Source organism: Sprattus sprattus (genome assembly GCF_963457725.1).
Source record: "Sprattus sprattus genome assembly, chromosome: 8".
NCBI classification, from domain to species: domain Eukaryota; kingdom Metazoa; phylum Chordata; class Actinopteri; order Clupeiformes; family Clupeidae; genus Sprattus; species Sprattus sprattus.
The window spans coordinates 9,836,919-9,852,876 of record NC_137927.1 but is presented as its reverse complement, the minus strand read 5'-3'; the positions used below and the strand labels follow the sequence as shown (position 1 = coordinate 9,852,876).

The 15,958-nt window shown below is 42.7% G+C and overlaps 3 protein-coding genes across 5 annotated transcripts in view; 2 read left to right on the top strand and 1 right to left on the bottom strand.

Moving 5' to 3' along the window:
• The first annotated feature begins 697 nt into the window (after positions 1–697).
• On the top strand, positions 698–10,073 carry lsm14ab (LSM14A mRNA processing body assembly factor b). Of its 3 annotated transcripts, none has more exons than XM_080843476.1 (11): positions 698–1,001; positions 2,116–2,279; positions 2,492–2,627; positions 3,189–3,308; positions 4,052–4,231; positions 4,478–4,567; positions 5,043–5,228; positions 5,620–5,797; positions 5,966–5,992; positions 6,372–6,621; positions 7,098–10,073. In XM_080843476.1, the coding sequence occupies exons 1-11, from the start codon at positions 881–883 to the stop codon at positions 7,116–7,118; spliced, it is 1,473 nt and encodes a 490-aa protein (XP_080699602.1). In that variant the 5' UTR covers positions 698–880; the 3' UTR covers positions 7,119–10,073. The 3 variants fall into 3 exon arrangements, with proteins under 3 accessions (XP_080699602.1, XP_080699601.1, XP_080699603.1); XM_080843475.1 differs by having other exon boundaries at positions 7,095–10,073; XM_080843477.1 differs by lacking the exon at positions 3,189–3,308 and having other exon boundaries at positions 7,095–10,073.
• A 752-nt stretch (positions 10,074–10,825) lies between these two features.
• ss18l2 (ss18, like 2) lies at positions 10,826–13,337 on the top strand. Its single transcript, XM_080843216.1, has 4 exons — positions 10,826–11,237; positions 11,547–11,623; positions 13,036–13,117; positions 13,210–13,337. Exons 1-4 carry the CDS (start codon positions 11,169–11,171, stop codon positions 13,231–13,233), a joined length of 252 nt encoding a protein of 83 aa, XP_080699342.1. The 5' UTR covers positions 10,826–11,168; the 3' UTR covers positions 13,234–13,337.
• A 447-nt stretch (positions 13,338–13,784) lies between these two features.
• garre1 (granule associated Rac and RHOG effector 1) overlaps positions 13,785–15,958 on the bottom strand; it is a 43,879-nt gene continuing 41,705 nt past the window's right edge. Inside the window, exon 14 of the mRNA XM_080843763.1 lies at positions 13,785–15,879. Coding sequence (XP_080699889.1) covers positions 15,532–15,879 — 348 coding nt within the window. The 3' untranslated portion in view covers positions 13,785–15,531. The remainder of the gene's footprint in view (positions 15,880–15,958) is intronic.

Sequence of the window (15,958 nt, the reverse complement as noted above, 5' to 3'; positions counted from 1 at the left end):
TGATTACATTATGTTTAAATAGATTCCTTTATGCATTTTATAATTTAGCTTATGCAATTAAATGTTTGCATTTCATAAAATGAACCTCATGAAGAAAACAAAACTGGAGCCCCTACACGATTGTACCCAGCAGGGGGAAGCATTAGGCTATTTTAGTTGCATATCATCTGCAGTAGGCCTAATAAAACCGTCTGAAATAAAGCATTACAGCTGAGGCTAAGGTGCCCATGCTGAGAAACAGGATATATATTTTTTTACTCAAACATGTTCAAACTATCAAAAATAAATATCACTCTGAGTAGCTCATTGTTGCGTTAGTTTAGGCTAGGCCTAGGTCACTTTTCCACGTTCAATATTGAAACAGCACTTTGGATTTCGCTCTCTCCCCTAGGAAACACAAGACACAGTGAGTAGACTATACTCAAGGACTTATGTTATAAATATGTGTTTGTTATGTGTTTGTCTGTTTGATTAAAAAAATAAATACATTAAAACGCAAATCAAAGGTGTGGCAACGGACGACCTGAAGCGTTTTTTCTGGCTGTCTCAGGTCCCGTAATTTACTTTTGTCTATCGTAGTCTATCTACGTCTGCCCTGGCCTTCTTCCAAATCGAGATCTCGAAATGTAGCGCGATACCTTAAAATTCATCGGCTCACCATCCCAGAATTCATAGTAGGTTATGCGGAGGAGGAAAATGAAGTCGGCCATGTCGTGGTAGTAACTCGAGGGGAGAACGAACGAGTAAGGTTGTTAACACCAAGACAGCTCTAGAAAAAAGAAAAGTGGAATATTATCTTCAACTTTAAACGCGGGATACGTTTTTCTGCAGAAGAACTTTTTGTTTGCCAGTTTAGGAGTCCCACAGCATTAAAAACACCATGAGCGGAGGGACGCCTTACATCGGCAGCAAAATTAGCCTGATCTCGAAGGCCGAGATCCGATATGAAGGGATTTTGTACACCATTGACACCGAGAATTCGACTGTTGCACTTGCAAAGGGTAATTTGGGAAATGCAATTTAGTAGTTTATCATAAAATGTCTATATTTTTGACTTAATGGGCCGATTGTGAATGTATTGTTGTGTTGGTAGCTAGTTGGTTAGCAAGCAAGCTATCTAGCGTATTTACTCGTCATATGGTTATAGACTTGGCTAGCTCACGGGCTAACTTTAGCTAGCCAGCTGCGTACCAAGTGAGGTGGTATTTAGCTAGCCTAGTTGATATGATATTTTTTACTAGCTATTCACAAATATAAGTGTTTATTTATCTATTGAAGTGCATATCATTTGCGAGCATTAACAAATCGATGGAACAAAACCTTATTTATCAGCAGTCTCGTTCACTAAACTAAAATTTTTGCAATTTCTTATGATTTAATGCTGGCGTGATATTTACTAACGTTAGCCATGAGCTTGCGTGCCGTTAGCATTCTAATAGCAGGTCATCTCAGCTAACTGCAGCTAATGTCTGCGTGCTAGCTAGCAGGGTAAGAAGTGATGGCGCGTACAACAAAAGCTCCGTGGTTGAAGGGAGGTCCAGTGCCTTTAAAGGATCAGATGGCGTCGTGCTGGTCAGTTAAGTTAAAAGCTCCTAGCAGCGTGTGGTATAAATTTCAATAGCAACAGGGTTGGTGGTGCAAAAATTCGCTAATACGTGATGGAGTTTCTCGATCTCTTTGTTTACTTTTGGGAGCCTCTATGTTAGGCCTCCGTTAGATTAGCGAGAAGCTTTATGGTAATTCATCCCTATTTGCCGTCTGTGTAGGGAACGGATAGTTTACCGAGGGTATCTACAAAATCTTTTACAAGAACACTATTGTTTAACATCACATTTATGTTAGGCCTTTAGGAAGAGACCTAACGTTAATTTAAACGTAGCAACCACAAAACTCTAGCTATCGGTAGTTACTGTGTTCAGCATTCGTGGTAGACATGAATAACATAATTTAAGTGCTCTGTCGGTAACATTAGGGCGAAAAAATTGCCAAAATCGGTGGTGCCCATAGAAAATGAACTTCTGTAATGGTTATGTGATCTTCATATTCTAGTGTGTGAAACCTCATTCCTAGTATCACCGAATACTGTGTCTTTAAAAGTAATTTCTTTGCCACCAGTTCGTTCATTTGGCACTGAGGATCGCCCCACAGAGAGGCCCATCCCACCCAGAGATGAAGTCTTTGAGTACATCATCTTCAGGGGCAGTGACATCAAAGACCTTACGGTTTGTGAGCCCCCCAAACCACCCGGGTCACTGCCTCAGGATCCTGCCATTGTTCAGGTAAGGACTGTCTGCTAGGGCAAAAGCACCACTCCAGTCTTTCTGTAATATTACAACTCTCCAAAATGTAAATGCTTTATCCTGCAATGCCAAATCATTGTCGTGTAGATTGTCATGGGTGCGGTCAGAAAAAAATAATTTCTCTCTCTGAATGCTTTTCTGTCCTCTGTGTGTGTGTGTGTGTGTGTGTGTGTGTGTGTGTGTGTGCACAGTCCTCCCTGGGAACTGCCTCTGCTGCGGCACCATCATTCCAGTCCTATGCCCCCTTCAGCCGGCCCCAGGTGCCCGCCTACAGCCAGTTTAGCGCCAGCCCTCTGACTTCCCAGCCTTTTGGAAACATCACTGCAGGTGGGTGCACACTGCAAGATTTCAGATCACAGAACCAGTGCATTGAGGTTAATTTAACCTGATGTTGTACAATTCAGATATTAAGCTCACAGTAGGGCTATGATTTGGTACTAGTGCTAGGCTCTTGATGAGAAGCAAATGTCTGGTTAATGGCAGTGTGTGAATTTATGAATCACACAAATGTACCGACAAAATGTTTTGGAAGTGCAAACTGTGTCGTCTGACTGTTTTGTGCTTTATGTGCCTTTTTATTGTGTCATGACATGTAAGTGTATGACTACCTCCACAAACGGTTACTGGTAAGTCACCGGTCAGGACACACACACATATGATACTTACATTTTCCAAACACTAGTGCCACAAGGATGTAAGGCCAATGTATTTTGTACTTTCCATTTATCCCAGTTAACATTTTTGTCAGTCCATCTTCAGTGGCCAGCAACCTTCAGTTGCAGGCATTACGTTTGGGGTTAAGAGCAGGCCAGGAGAGCCCTGCGTCTGTGTGCTATGCCAGTGCGTGCCCACACCTTAAACCCGTGCTGTTCCTCTCCATTCACACAGAGACCACAGGGCCCTCCTTTGGTAGCAACACGAGAACAGTCAACCCTCTGTCGCACAGCAGTAGCAGTGCTTTCCCCCCTGACACTCTGTCAGTGAGTGCAAGTGTGCGTGTGAACGAAGGTAACCCAAGTCGTGGGAGAAGGAAAAAATCAGAATCACTTATGCCATTAGCGGGCCCATGCATGCTATCTGTTTAAGGGTGATGCTAAACGTTTTGTATGTATTTGTCTAATTACAACACATTGTTTGATTCGATGAAGGTCTTGTATTCTCAGAATCAGAAGTTTGTTCAGTTTGCTGATCATTGCCCCCTTTTAAAAAGCTTATACACTAGTGTCAAATGTGCGCCATGGTGTCAATAGCAATCCATAGAAAACACACCAACAAATGACAAATGATGGAGTTGTGTTGCAGGTCTTTATGTTGTGTAGTATTTGCACTGGTGTGTAATCTTGGAAAAAAGGAGGCCTTTTGTTTTGAGACTATCCTTGATCCAGTTACTATGACTATATCGATCCTACTGCCGTCACCTGTGGAATCCAGCTTTTCTCAAATCCTGTCTGTCCTGGCTCAGACGTTTGCCTTTCTTCATTAACCATGCGTGTACACACAGACCAATCTGTTAACCCTGTTAATCTGCGGCTTCTCGACATGGCTTCACACACTGCTGGCATAGCCAGAGCTTGTATCTCCCTCACCTGCTGGGGTTGCACACACACACACACACACACACACAGGGGCCGTCCACACAACAACGGTGAAAACTTTTGTTGTGTAGATAGCCCCACAGACAGGGACACAAACCCCTGACAGGCTCTGCAGGGGTTGGCTCTTGACTCCAGACGTGTGTGTGCTCTCCTCAGGCCGTAGCAGCCCTTCTCTGGACCCTCTGAGAAAGAGCCCCTCTCTGGACCAGGGTGTGCAGACGGCCCCCTTGGCAGCCCCTGCACCCCCGGTGCCTGTGGGTCAGAGGAGCCCGGCTCGGCCCAGTGCCACAGTCACTGGCAGCCAGAAGCCTGGCGAGGCTTTGGACCAGCGTAGAGGTAAGTAAGGCACAGAGAAGCCAACCTGCCACTGTAGCAAAGCTATATATGAAAAGTGTCTTACATTTGATTTGGACATGGTTGTTGTGCTTAATGATTAGAATGTGGTATGTTGCTGTGTTTATTTGTAGACTTGCCATGATTGCTGTACATTTTAATTGTCATTGTGTGTGGTGGTTGGGTATATATATATATATTTTTTATACTTACAGTATTTAACAGCGGGAAATAATTATGTCCTTACAGCTGCGGATGCACAGAAGATTCAGCGACCTGGCCCCGGTCAAGGCAGGATCGACAGGATCGACAACCAAGATCCTAACAAACATCAGTCTGGTAAATAATCATTTATTTATTTACTTACCACTTGATGAGTTACACGTCATGGTGAAGCCACACATTGTAGTTTAAGGCAATATATTCTGTAAATACATCTGTTTCACACAACAGCCTTATGTACCTGGTCACATAGTGGGTGACTTACGGCCATATTCGACAAGACTGAGAAAGTCTGACAGAGGCCAAAATATCAACCAGGGAAAATATTGCAGTAACATAATTTACATTATACTTGTACGCATATAATTAATATTGAAAAGCATCACAGTACTGTAGCAAATGTTAGCAAGCTTTAACTATGAATGGTGATCTGCTCACTTTCTCAGGACTAGTCTGCTCCCCCCTTTCTTTCGTTACGCAGTGCACCCACAGAATTAGTGACGACATCTTGGAAATTCCCTGAGAGCTGCATGAAGGTCATTTCTTATAAGTCCACATGTTGCAGTAACACATTTCTTTGATTTATGATTAGCACCTTTAGCTGGACCCCCAGCCAATCGCAGGGGTCGTGGAGGGGGTCACCGTGGCCGCGGGCGTTTCTCTGTGCGCCGGGATGGCCCTATGAAGTTTGAGAAGGACTTTGACTTTGAGAGCGCCAACGCTCAGTTCAACAAGGAGGAGATCGACCGAGAGTTTCAGAGCAAACTCAAGCTGAAAGGTACTTTCCCATAATACCGTTGTGTCATTCCCTGACTCAGTGTTTCTACTCATTACGAACCATTTTACGATAATATGACTTTCGAACATGGAAAGCTGTAAATACCAATTCATCAATCCCACTTGTTTAAAACCAGACAGGATAAAGTAAAAACAACTTAGCCATTAATAAGACATTTTTAGAGATCATGAAGGGAATTATCACAGAATCTCATTACAATGTTTGTCAATAAAGAACATTAATTTTTATCAAGTTAATAATTCAAAAGAATCTGTCTATTACGATTGTGTGTGTGTGCACTGTTGTGTGTGTGTGTGTGTGTGTGTGTGCACGGTTGTGTGTGTGTGTGCACTGATGGCCCATTTTGTGTGTGTGTGTGTTGCACGTGCAGATGAGAAGCCGGAGAAGCCGGAGAAGGCTCTTAACGGGGAGGATAAGGGTGACTCTGGTGTGGAGACCCAGAACAGCGAGGGCAATGCTGAGGAAGAAGCGGAAAGCCTGGCGGCACCCAACTGCTACTACGACAAGTCCAAGTCCTTCTTCGACAACATCTCCTGCGATGACACCAGGTAAACCAACAGTGCATCCAGACAGTAGTTATTCAGTTTTATCTCACGCAGTGATTCTTCAAGTTATTTTCCCAGCCATGATACTACAGAAAGCTGCACTTAGTTTCATGGCAATGTGTCCACCTGGTTTCATCTAAAGCCTTTGTTGCGTCTTGCTCTTGTTTTCAGGAAAGCTCAGGAAAAGGCGTTCCCACGGTAAGCCCGTGTCTCTCTTCCCCTCTGTACTCTGCACTCTTTGTTTAGAAACCGAATGCCCTTGTGTTCCTTGTGTGCGTTTGTGTTTGTGTGCACGCCGTAGCTATCAGGTACCTCTGATCTCCTTAGGCCCCATTTCCACTTGCATTCAAAGCAGTTGGTTTGATTCTAATGAACTGAATTGGCGTCATGTGGGGATGGGAGCCAATGTCATTTAAATGACAAAGTTGGACTGTTAATCTATCCCCCGTAGACCTAGTAACATCAACGACAATCTTCTGCAACGATCGAAGTGGGAATGCAAGCTAAAAAAAAAAATTTAAATGTGAGAGTGTAAAAAAAGACATTAAAGTGAATCTTCTGTGTTCCCCTGCATCAGTGAGCGCAGGCAGACCTGGGCGGAGGAGAGGAGGATGAACGCAGAGACCTTCGGTATCCCCCTGCGCCACGGTCGTGGGCGCGGCGGGTACAGAGGCCGAGGGGGCATGGGCGGGTTCCGTGGGGGCAGAGGACGTTCGGCCAGCCGGGGCTCATTTGGACCCCCCCGTGGGGCAGGCGGCGGAGGTGGATACAGGGGAGGATTCCGTGGTGGACGTGGTGGAAGGGAGTTCTCTGACTACGAGTACAGGGTAATGGATCCATCTCTTTTTGCCAGCCAGTCATAGTATCTCTCCAGTCAGTCATTGTGAAGATTAGCACTAAGTCCTAGTACAGATCAACACCAAGATGATCATTTGAACATATAGATGTAATGTACAGTCATGGTGTAACAGACCTGTTTAGATGAACACTGTTTTGTTGTTCACCTGTATCAGTGTAATTAGCCAAATCAGTAGTCATCGACCCCTGGCAAAACAGTCTTTTACCATGAGAATGCTTGTTTTGTTGGACTATTTAGCCAGTTCTTGGAACAAATGATGTCTTAATTACAAATTATTGCTATTTATATATATATACACACACACACACACAGTATTTTATGTGTTTTATTTGTGTTGCCTGCTCTGTGGCTCTTTCACTAATGCTATGTTGTGTATCTGTGTGTTTCCCCTCCCCTTGCGCCTGCTCTCCCTCTCCCTCTGTGTATTGTGCTTTCCTCCAGAAGGATAACAAAGTGGCCGCGTAGTGCAGTCGGTCGAAGCTGAGGGAGTCTGCAGGAGACACGTAGCTCTTACTGGTCCAGAAATGTGCTTTGTTCCCAGCCCTGACCCAGACCCCCGACCCAAAACCGAATGAAGATGTACTTTAGTGTGTATTTGGCACCAGCACAGCGTGCCATCAGCAGGTGTTCACGCAGCCTCTTTCAGTTCCCTTTTTTAAGAAACCAACAAAACAGTACAAAACGAATCTGATGATCTTTCTTTGATACAGTATACTCACTGGGGGATGAGAGCTTGTCTGTAAATACCCTACTTAAACGTGGAATTATTCAGTATTTTTGCATCAATATTCCTTTCTTACTAAAAGGTATTTGATAATGTTTCTGTTAGTTGTAAAGATGTATGCAGAAGCCCGCAGATACTGTGATGAGTGCTGATTATCACTGAAATAGCTTTATTTTTGGGGATATATCCTTTAATGTACCTTTTAGAAGCACCAAAACTCTGTACATAGCCCATTGGGTTACACTTCACAGCTTCTCTCCGTTGTCTATCTTTGCTCACATATCTCCATAGGCAATTCTTTTTTTTTATTTTTGTTTCAACAGTCTACACCCTTTTAGTGATGTCGAACAGGGGCTTGAATCGTGGTGTGTATGTGAGAGTTGTGGGTGTGTCATTTGCCCAGAAGGTTTTTCTTGAGTGGCAGCAGGATCCAGGGTTTGGTTGATGGAACCACCTCTAGTTTTGAAGCCAACCCTTCTGTCTTACTTAAGAAATGCATTTCTACCACCTCCCCATCAATACTACCAGTCCCAAACATCTAGTACACATTGGGCTTCAGTCAGATTTGCGATCAACCTTGACAAACATCCCTCTTTAAAGTATGTCTAGTGATAAACTGAATGTATAGGCGCCGTTGGACTTTTCTTTACTTTTTTTGTCTTTGTCTTTCTGCAAAGTAATGCTTTGGAAATTTTTTTTTTTTTTTTTTTCTCCTCAAAATTGAATTAGAACAGCCTGCGTTGCTTTTTTCCTCGCTCAGTAGATCACACAGGGTCCATAGCTTCCTGCTGGAACAGACTTGCCTCGTTTTCCCCCTAAGAAAGCGATGACAGTCTGAATTCCTTCAACTTCTTTGCTTTTTTTTTCTCCTTCAATTTGAGTGCCAGTGACTGTTGCCTTTGCTATGGATAATGTAGGCGCCATGTCTGTTCCAGTCTCAAGAGGGCTTTTTGATGAACCAGTCTAAAGCGGAATAGTCCTTCAGCTCATCCAGCTGCAGCTATCACTCTTGTTTGCGTCACGAGCCACTAGAACTTCACATAGGTATCAATAAGATCAGTGCTCCTAGTGATCTTCGACTTTCTCCACTTTTTTTCAGGGACAAACCCATAGAATTAGCCAACCCTTTAAGAACAAGATTGGACTCTGAGAAAATGTATCCAGTTGCACTTTAAGGATGAATATGTGTAGGATTACCGAGTCATATTTTAACCAGTTTAACTAAAAACCTTAATGTTTATGTACATACCAGTTCTTGCTGTAGATTATTTTGATACCAGATTGACCCTGTGCGTTGGCCCATAATTTGTTGGAGCATGCAGGTGAGAGTCAGAAGTGCTACACTGATGGTAGCATTTAGATGTTCTTTTGGATACATATATAGCTGTATAACATGTTGGTGTAAATGTTAAGGTTGGCATATTTCATTTTATTTGGCAGACAAAGGCTTAGCCAGTTGGTCTGCTTGCTTCTGTGCATTTGACCCCCTCTGGGGCTTTGACACCGGACGGAAGAGGGAGAGGCAGTGAAATGTTGGCTATCCCATATGGGAGGAAACATTCATTTAGTGGGACGTTAGCTTAGTCGCTGAATGAGTTGACTGGGGTGTGAATTCAGTCTTGACTCATCTCCTACCAACCAACAGTCAATTGATGCTCATTGTGTGAGTCCTTTTTGTAACTGGTCCTTTGAAATGAAAATGTACTTACCTACTGAAAATTTGGACACATTGGTTCTAAGATGTTGGTGAAGGCTGGAGACCTCGTGGCATGATGAATTCAGGCCTTCTGTCACATTATTTCATGGCAAAGTGAATAATTTTTCGTAGTGATTTATTTCATTACTTTTTTTTTTTGCGTTCCAAGAGTTTAGTTTGTATAACCATATCCTCTCACCAGTAATAGCACTGTCAGTCATCCAGCACAGGGCGGGAGAAGTGTACGTCTAGAAATAGCTGCTCCTAGTATAAATTGGTCAAGTCAGTGTCATCATATAAACAAATGAAATGTACGGGATCCAAAGACTGGACAGGTGGAGGGAGGGAGGGAGACAGATGGGTAGGGGGAGGGTTGTGGGTCTAGATTCATTAAATGTGTTCCAGTTGTTCTTGTTCTCAGTACGCTTATGGAGGGTGTTTTGGTTACTGTTGTGGCTGTTTCAGTATATAAGACGTACCTATAACTATTTACAGTATACTCTCTTTTTTTTGGAACTTAATTTAAAAAGAGCACTACAAAACGCGTACAGCATAGTAGCAGAATGCTAGGGCAGCTAGTAACCTTGCACAGTCCCACGTGCTGTTTTGAACCGGTCGCTGTAGTGATCACTTGGAAGAAGCTGCATGAGCGCAATGCCTTGTGATAAAGCCACAAAGGAAAAAAAAACTAAATCATGACACTGAACAACTTGGACACACCAGGGCCAACAAAAGGAGATTTGGGGAAAGGGTCCCCCTGGATGGTTTTTTGCAATAATAGACACATTGTTGTACGATCCCCAGTGCATATTTTTAAAAGTTTCAAGTGTACATATTTCCAAAGTGTTTTGCTGTGAGGGTTTAACTGTATGGAGCCCCTCAGACCTCTGAAAGAAATTGGCCAACATTTTGTTTCTTCAGGAAAACGATTGTACAGCATGGTGTACTACTTGCCTCAGCTGTCTGGCAGTTTAATTCGAAGATGGGAATAAACAGTTGTTCAATATCCTTGGCTTTTGTTGTGTTTTTTACATGTATGAAAATTAATTTGAGCTGATTTAAAGTTATGTAGTATGCCATGTCATATGCTTACAAACTGATTTTTTTTTTTTTTTTTTTTAAACACACTGTATTCCTACTGCAGTCCAACTACACGTGAGTGTCTAACTTCAAAACTAGGCCATTGAATCTAGACACTGCACACATTGCTTCAGGACACCTGCTTTCTGGTGATGTATAAACCGAGAAAGTAATGTTCTTGTTTTTTTTTTTTTTAATGATTTATGGTCAATTTTCTGTTATTGATTGTAGGTCATGTGGGGAATATCCTTCAACATGTCTGCAGATAACTAGTTGGAAACAGCATGTGGTGATTGCATTTCACTTGACTTTGTTTGTCAGAAAGGACTTGACTCCAGTAAAGAAGTATAATACAATCTTCCTTCTGCATATAACTAAATGTGAATATCTGATAGGCAGGCAATTTAATGTCAACATTTTAAATAATTTACAAATTCGTTTAATAAAAGAAATGTACGTTCAGTTCTTTCTCATTGTTTCCATCATCTACAGCGGATATCAATCAATTGCCGACGAGGCATTTGTATGAAACTGATGTAAAACTTAAATGCGGACCATTCACTTGGTATGACATTCACAATTAATTTGTTTGCGTACCTTTCGTGTGTACGTATGGCGTCATTTGGACATGCGCAAATGTAGTGGTTCTGATCTCGCTAAAATGAGGTAACGTTGTCCCATTGTTGTGTTGCTTAGTTTGCATAGCGAGAGCATCACAAGCCTTAAATGCAGAGTACTTGGACATTTTAATATGTAAGCCTTGACATGTATTTGAAGCGCGAATTATACGAAAAACCTTATTGATGGTAGTTTTACCTTGCAAACCTGCATGACTAAAGCGTTTGTGATAACATGAACGTTATATGCAGCTAGCCAGCTAACGTTGCTAGCTTGTTGGTTCGCTGGCCAGCAGGGAATATTCCTTTGTAGCTCGTGGCTTGTAACGCTAATCTTGTAAATTACCTAATACACCCAAGCACAACCTACCAACGGTTGGCCTGCTTGCCGTGACAAAATGTCCGTAGTTTTCGTTCCGAAGAGACAACGTGGGAGAGCAGAAATTAACCAGGAAGTTATCCAAAGGGTAAGTTGTTAACATTAATAACGATGACTTACAATGTATCGTTAACGGACTCGTGCTGTTTTCCGGTAAAAACGACCGGTTTAGCAAAACCCTAATGCCTGTTCCATATGTTTGTGTTTCACATGCTAAAACTAGTGGAACTACTACATCCACTAAGATTGACCATGAGATAGCGCTACATCTTCGTGGTCTCGATAATTGAACCTAACGTATTAAGATTAAATGTGTTAAAGATATAACAATTATCTGTTTAATAATGTTACAGATTTTAGTTAAAAGTGGTACTGTCTTTTGTTATCTGTGCATAAGTTGCTTGACGAGAACGATCAGTTGGTGAGATGCATTGCGGAATACATGCAGAGGGGGCGTGCGACCGAATGTGTTCAGTAAGTAAAGCAGTGTACAGTCGTCGTGGCCCAAAGTTTTGAGAATGACACAAATTTACATTTTCACAAAGTTTGCTGCTTCAGTGTCTTTAGATATTTTTGTCAGATGTTACTATGGAAGACTGAAGTATAATTACAAGCATTTAATAACTGTCAAAGGCTTTTATTGACAATTAGTTGACATTAATGCAAAGAGTCAATATTTGCAGTGATGACCCTTCTTTTTCAAGACCTCTGCAATCCGCCCTTGCATGCTGTCAATTAACTTCTGGGCCACATCCTGACTGATGGCAGCCCATTCTTGCAAAATCAATGCTTGGAGTTTGTCAGAATTTTTCTTTTTTGTTTGTCCACCCGCCTCTTGAGGATTGACTACAAGTTCTCAATGGGATTAAGGTCTGGGGAGTTTCCTGGCCAATGGACCCAAAATATCAATGTTTTGTTCCCCGAGCCACTTAGTTATCACTTTTGCCTTATGGCAAAGTGCTCCATCGTGCTGGAAAAGGCATTGTTCATCACCAAACTGTTCCTGGATGGTTGGGAGAAGTGGCTCTCAGAGGATGTGTTGGTCCAGCAAGCGCCAGGACCGTCTCCTAAACATGATTCAGCTGCGGGATCGGGTCACCTCCAGCACAGAGCTTGCTCAGGAATGGCAGCAGGCAGGTGTGAGTGTATCTGCGCGCCCAGTGAGGTGAAGTCTTTTGGAGGATGGCCTGGTGTCAAGAAGGGCAGCAAAGAAGCCATTCTCTCCAGGAAAAACATCAGGGACAGACTAATATTCTGCAAAAGTTACAAGGATTGGACTGCTGAGGACTGGGGTAAGGTAATTTTCTCGGATGAATCCCCTTTCCGATTGTTTGGGGCATCTGCAAATAAGCTTGTCCAGAGAAGACAAGGTGAGTGCTACCATCAGTCCTGTGTCAAGCCAACAGTAAAGCATCCTTAGACCATTCATGTGTGGGGTTGCTCCTCAGCCATGGGAGTGGGCTCGCTCACACTTTTGCCTAGAACACAGCCATGAATAAAGAATGGCACCAAAACATCCTCCGAGAGCAAATCAGCGAGCAACTGCAAATATTGACTTTTTGCATAAACTCAAACTTCAACTAATTGCCTATAAAAGCCAGTGACTCTTATTAAATGTTTGTAATTATACTTCAGTCTTCCATAGTAACATCTGACAAAAATATCTACAGACACTGAAGCAGCAAAATTTGTGAAAATGCCTGTTTGACTCATTCTCAAAACTTTTGGCCATGACTGTATGTGCATACCAGTATTTACTCTAGAAATAAAGAAAATCTGACTTTTTTTTCTGTGATTTATGATCTATGTTATGTATCCTTATGTACATGTACACTGTCCAGAAGTTGCTAGGAAGCTGAAGCAGTAGCTGTGTGGATCTTTTACAGGTATCAACAGATTTTGCATCGTAACATTGTGTATCTCGGGACCATAGCTGACGCTAGTCCTGACATCACTCCAACAACACAGGTGAGGTCCCTCGTCTTCCATTCATCCACCCAGTACCTGAACTAAGATGGCTTGGAAGAATCTCTGAGTGTTTTATCTTTCCGTCTTTCCAGACTCTACAGAAAAATGGGGAATGACCAGGACGCAAGTCAAGTGATGGGCGTTGTTGTCTTGTTGCGACCATACACTGTGTGAATATTTGTGCCATTTTTTTCAATAAATGCTTTGATATCAATAAAAATATAAGTTATTTTCCTCTTTTTTCTGAGGGTGAGGCCAGCGTTGTTATTGGGTTCAGGAGCAAGCATTAAGTGTTGACCTGGACACGAGTCCGAGCCCTGACATACAACACTTCAGTGTATACAGATTGCAAAATTTGTTTAAGACCAGCCAGCTAAGGTTTCCCCAAATATCTTGTGCATTTTGTGTTTTCAACTTGATGTTTTCAGTGCATCTGTTTGCATTGGCCTTGTTATTAATAATTTACCATAAACAAGAAAAGGTCAATAGAATTTCTTAGAAACCCATGTTTATTTCAAAACATGCTTTATAATTTATATTACTGCAAGTCTGTTAAGATTGAACAAAAAAAAAATGTGTGAGAAGTGTGGCCAAAATGGTATTTACCCCCAAAAAAGAAAAACAGGTTGTCAATTATATTTCTTTATTTTTTTTGCATTGCTGGTACACTTGGAAAGATTCAGTTGCCAGCTCAAGAGAACAATAAGCAACATAAGCCAAGCAGCCTCTTCACTTCAACTCTCAGGGTTACAGGTCAGATTTCTGGTGAAGTCACTAGTAAACCAACTGACACAACTGAGAAATGCTAACAGTTACAGTCCAAGGTCTTTTTAGATGTCTTTAGAAAAGGCTGCAACAGTTTGGGAGATAACACAGACAAAAAGCAACAAACCCTATATTTTGATTGTGCAAAGCACAGAACTATAAAAAGATATATATTTATATTTATATACAGCAAACGATTCTCTGTAAACATGGTAAGTATGTTAGTTTTCAGAAAAAACATGGTGTCATATCATAAATACAGGCAACATTGGCATCCGCAAACATCACAAGAGTTAACATTCTGGGCCTTCCACACAGCCCATCGCCATAGAAACTGAAGAAACATGGGCTCCAAACCCAGCCCTGATCAGCTGGCGTTTACAATGGCATGTTATATAATGGCATATTTGGTAACCTTTCAAGATGGATGACTTTAGTTCAACTCTGGAGGAAGGAAAACATGTGCTTTTTCACATCTGTGGGCAGGGATGGGGGGAGGGGGTCCGATCTGATGTAGTATGCCTATATTATACTAACATATACAGTAATGGTATAACATGTAAGAAAATACAAAAATAAGATTAATACTGTCAATATTTGTACAAGAAAAATATTGTAATTTTTTATTTTTTTAAAGGAACAAATGTTAAGTTTTTTTTGTTTAAGAGTTATTGTTTTTCTGAAGAAAACTGCCAATCAGAAACGCGTGAGGAGACATGAAAGGAGCGTTTTCTTGTTTTTATTCACACACACGCACACACACACAGATGTTTCCCGAGTTTCTCAGACAAAAGGGCGTGGAACTGTTTCATTTGCTATGATTTCCATAACAACCCCAGACCCCTCTCGCTAGTCACGAAGCACCATTCATCATCTGAACAACGCTTTGGTTGGAAAAGAATATTCTGCAAGTGCTATTCATATCACCATGGCACACAGTTACTGCTATATTATCTTTTTTTTTTCTTAGAACTCTTGTCAGTTGTTTGAAAAAAGTAGTGTATCTCTTTCAAATTACACCTCTGCGATGATTATTATATTTCTGCCGAGCCTGCTCAAAGCCTCTTAATAAAAAGAAGTTTAGTATTTATATATCATTTGGAGTCATTTACACGCTATGGAACAATATGTGAGCTGTAGTCTGGGTCATCTGACGGGAGATTTGGCAGTTACAGCTTTTAGACACAGTATAATTATGGTTTGAACTGGGTCATCTCCCACCCCCTGCCCTGGACACTGTCAGCTAGGAGATCAGGGACCTAAACGAAAGAGGAGAGGAGAGGAGAGGAGAAGAGTAATGCGGCAGCCATGCATGTCACCTGGTCAGGGGGCTCAGGAGCAAGTCCGGGGGGGGGGGGGGTGTGAGGTGTAAACTAGGTGGCCAAAGACACCATGGTATGAGCTGGAACCACAGTCCAAGGGGATGGGGGCGAGGACGTTCATGCGCTTTTCTCGACGGGACAGCTCAGATGGGTACCTCAGCCAAGGTAGGGGTAAATACGAAACCTGCGTATACTTAACCAACAAAGAAAAAAAGAAAAGAAACCCCCTATCCAGAGACCTTCTCGCCTTGTATATGCCGTGCTACAGGTGCCAGGACAGAAGCACTCGAACGCAGGACAGAAGGGCAGAGGCCCCCTGCTGGCTGCTCAGTACTGGTGCAGATAAGAGGGCCGGTGCTCAGGCTTGTGGGGGAAGGTCTTGAAGCCCTTGCTGATGGGCTGCTTGTGCTGCTGCGGGGGCTGCTGTTGTGGCTGTGGCGGGGGCTGCTGCTGCTGCTGCTGGGAGAAGGGGAAGCCAGACGAGATCCCGCCGGAGGGAGAGCAGTCGCTGGCCGTGGACCACACAGCCGACTGCAGCATCTGCATGGAGTCGCTCCACTGGCTGGAGGGGATGTTCATCTGGTAGAGGGAGGACCCCAGGTTGGGCATGGTGTTGGTATGGGACGAGGAGTGCTGCCAGGGAGCCTTGGGGGGCCATGTTTTGGTTTTGCTGTCCTGGAGGGGAAAAAAAAAAGCACCATGTTAAAAAAACATTGACGCACAAGTATTGCTTCGGTCTTTCATGGAGATGCAG

What these genes read in the sequence shown, in the direction of transcription:
- lsm14ab (XM_080843475.1), top strand. Translation starts at nt 881, where the DNA reads ATGAGCGGAGGGACGCCTTACATCGGCAGCAAAATTAGCCTGATCTCG. An exon ending in AGGATCCTGCCATTGTTCAG is followed by an intron (nt 2,280 to 2,491) that starts GTAAGGACTGTC and finishes GTGTGTGCACAG; the next exon opens with TCCTCCCTGGGAACTGCCTC. An exon ending in AAGTGTGCGTGTGAACGAAG is followed by an intron (nt 3,309 to 4,051) that starts GTAACCCAAGTC and finishes TGCTCTCCTCAG; the next exon opens with GCCGTAGCAGCCCTTCTCTG.
- ss18l2 (XM_080843216.1), top strand. Translation starts at nt 11,169, where the DNA reads ATGTCCGTAGTTTTCGTTCCGAAGAGACAACGTGGGAGAGCAGAAATT. An exon ending in ACCAGGAAGTTATCCAAAGG is followed by an intron (nt 11,238 to 11,546) that starts GTAAGTTGTTAA and finishes TCTGTGCATAAG; the next exon opens with TTGCTTGACGAGAACGATCA. An exon ending in ACATCACTCCAACAACACAG is followed by an intron (nt 13,118 to 13,209) that starts GTGAGGTCCCTC and finishes CCGTCTTTCCAG; the next exon opens with ACTCTACAGAAAAATGGGGA.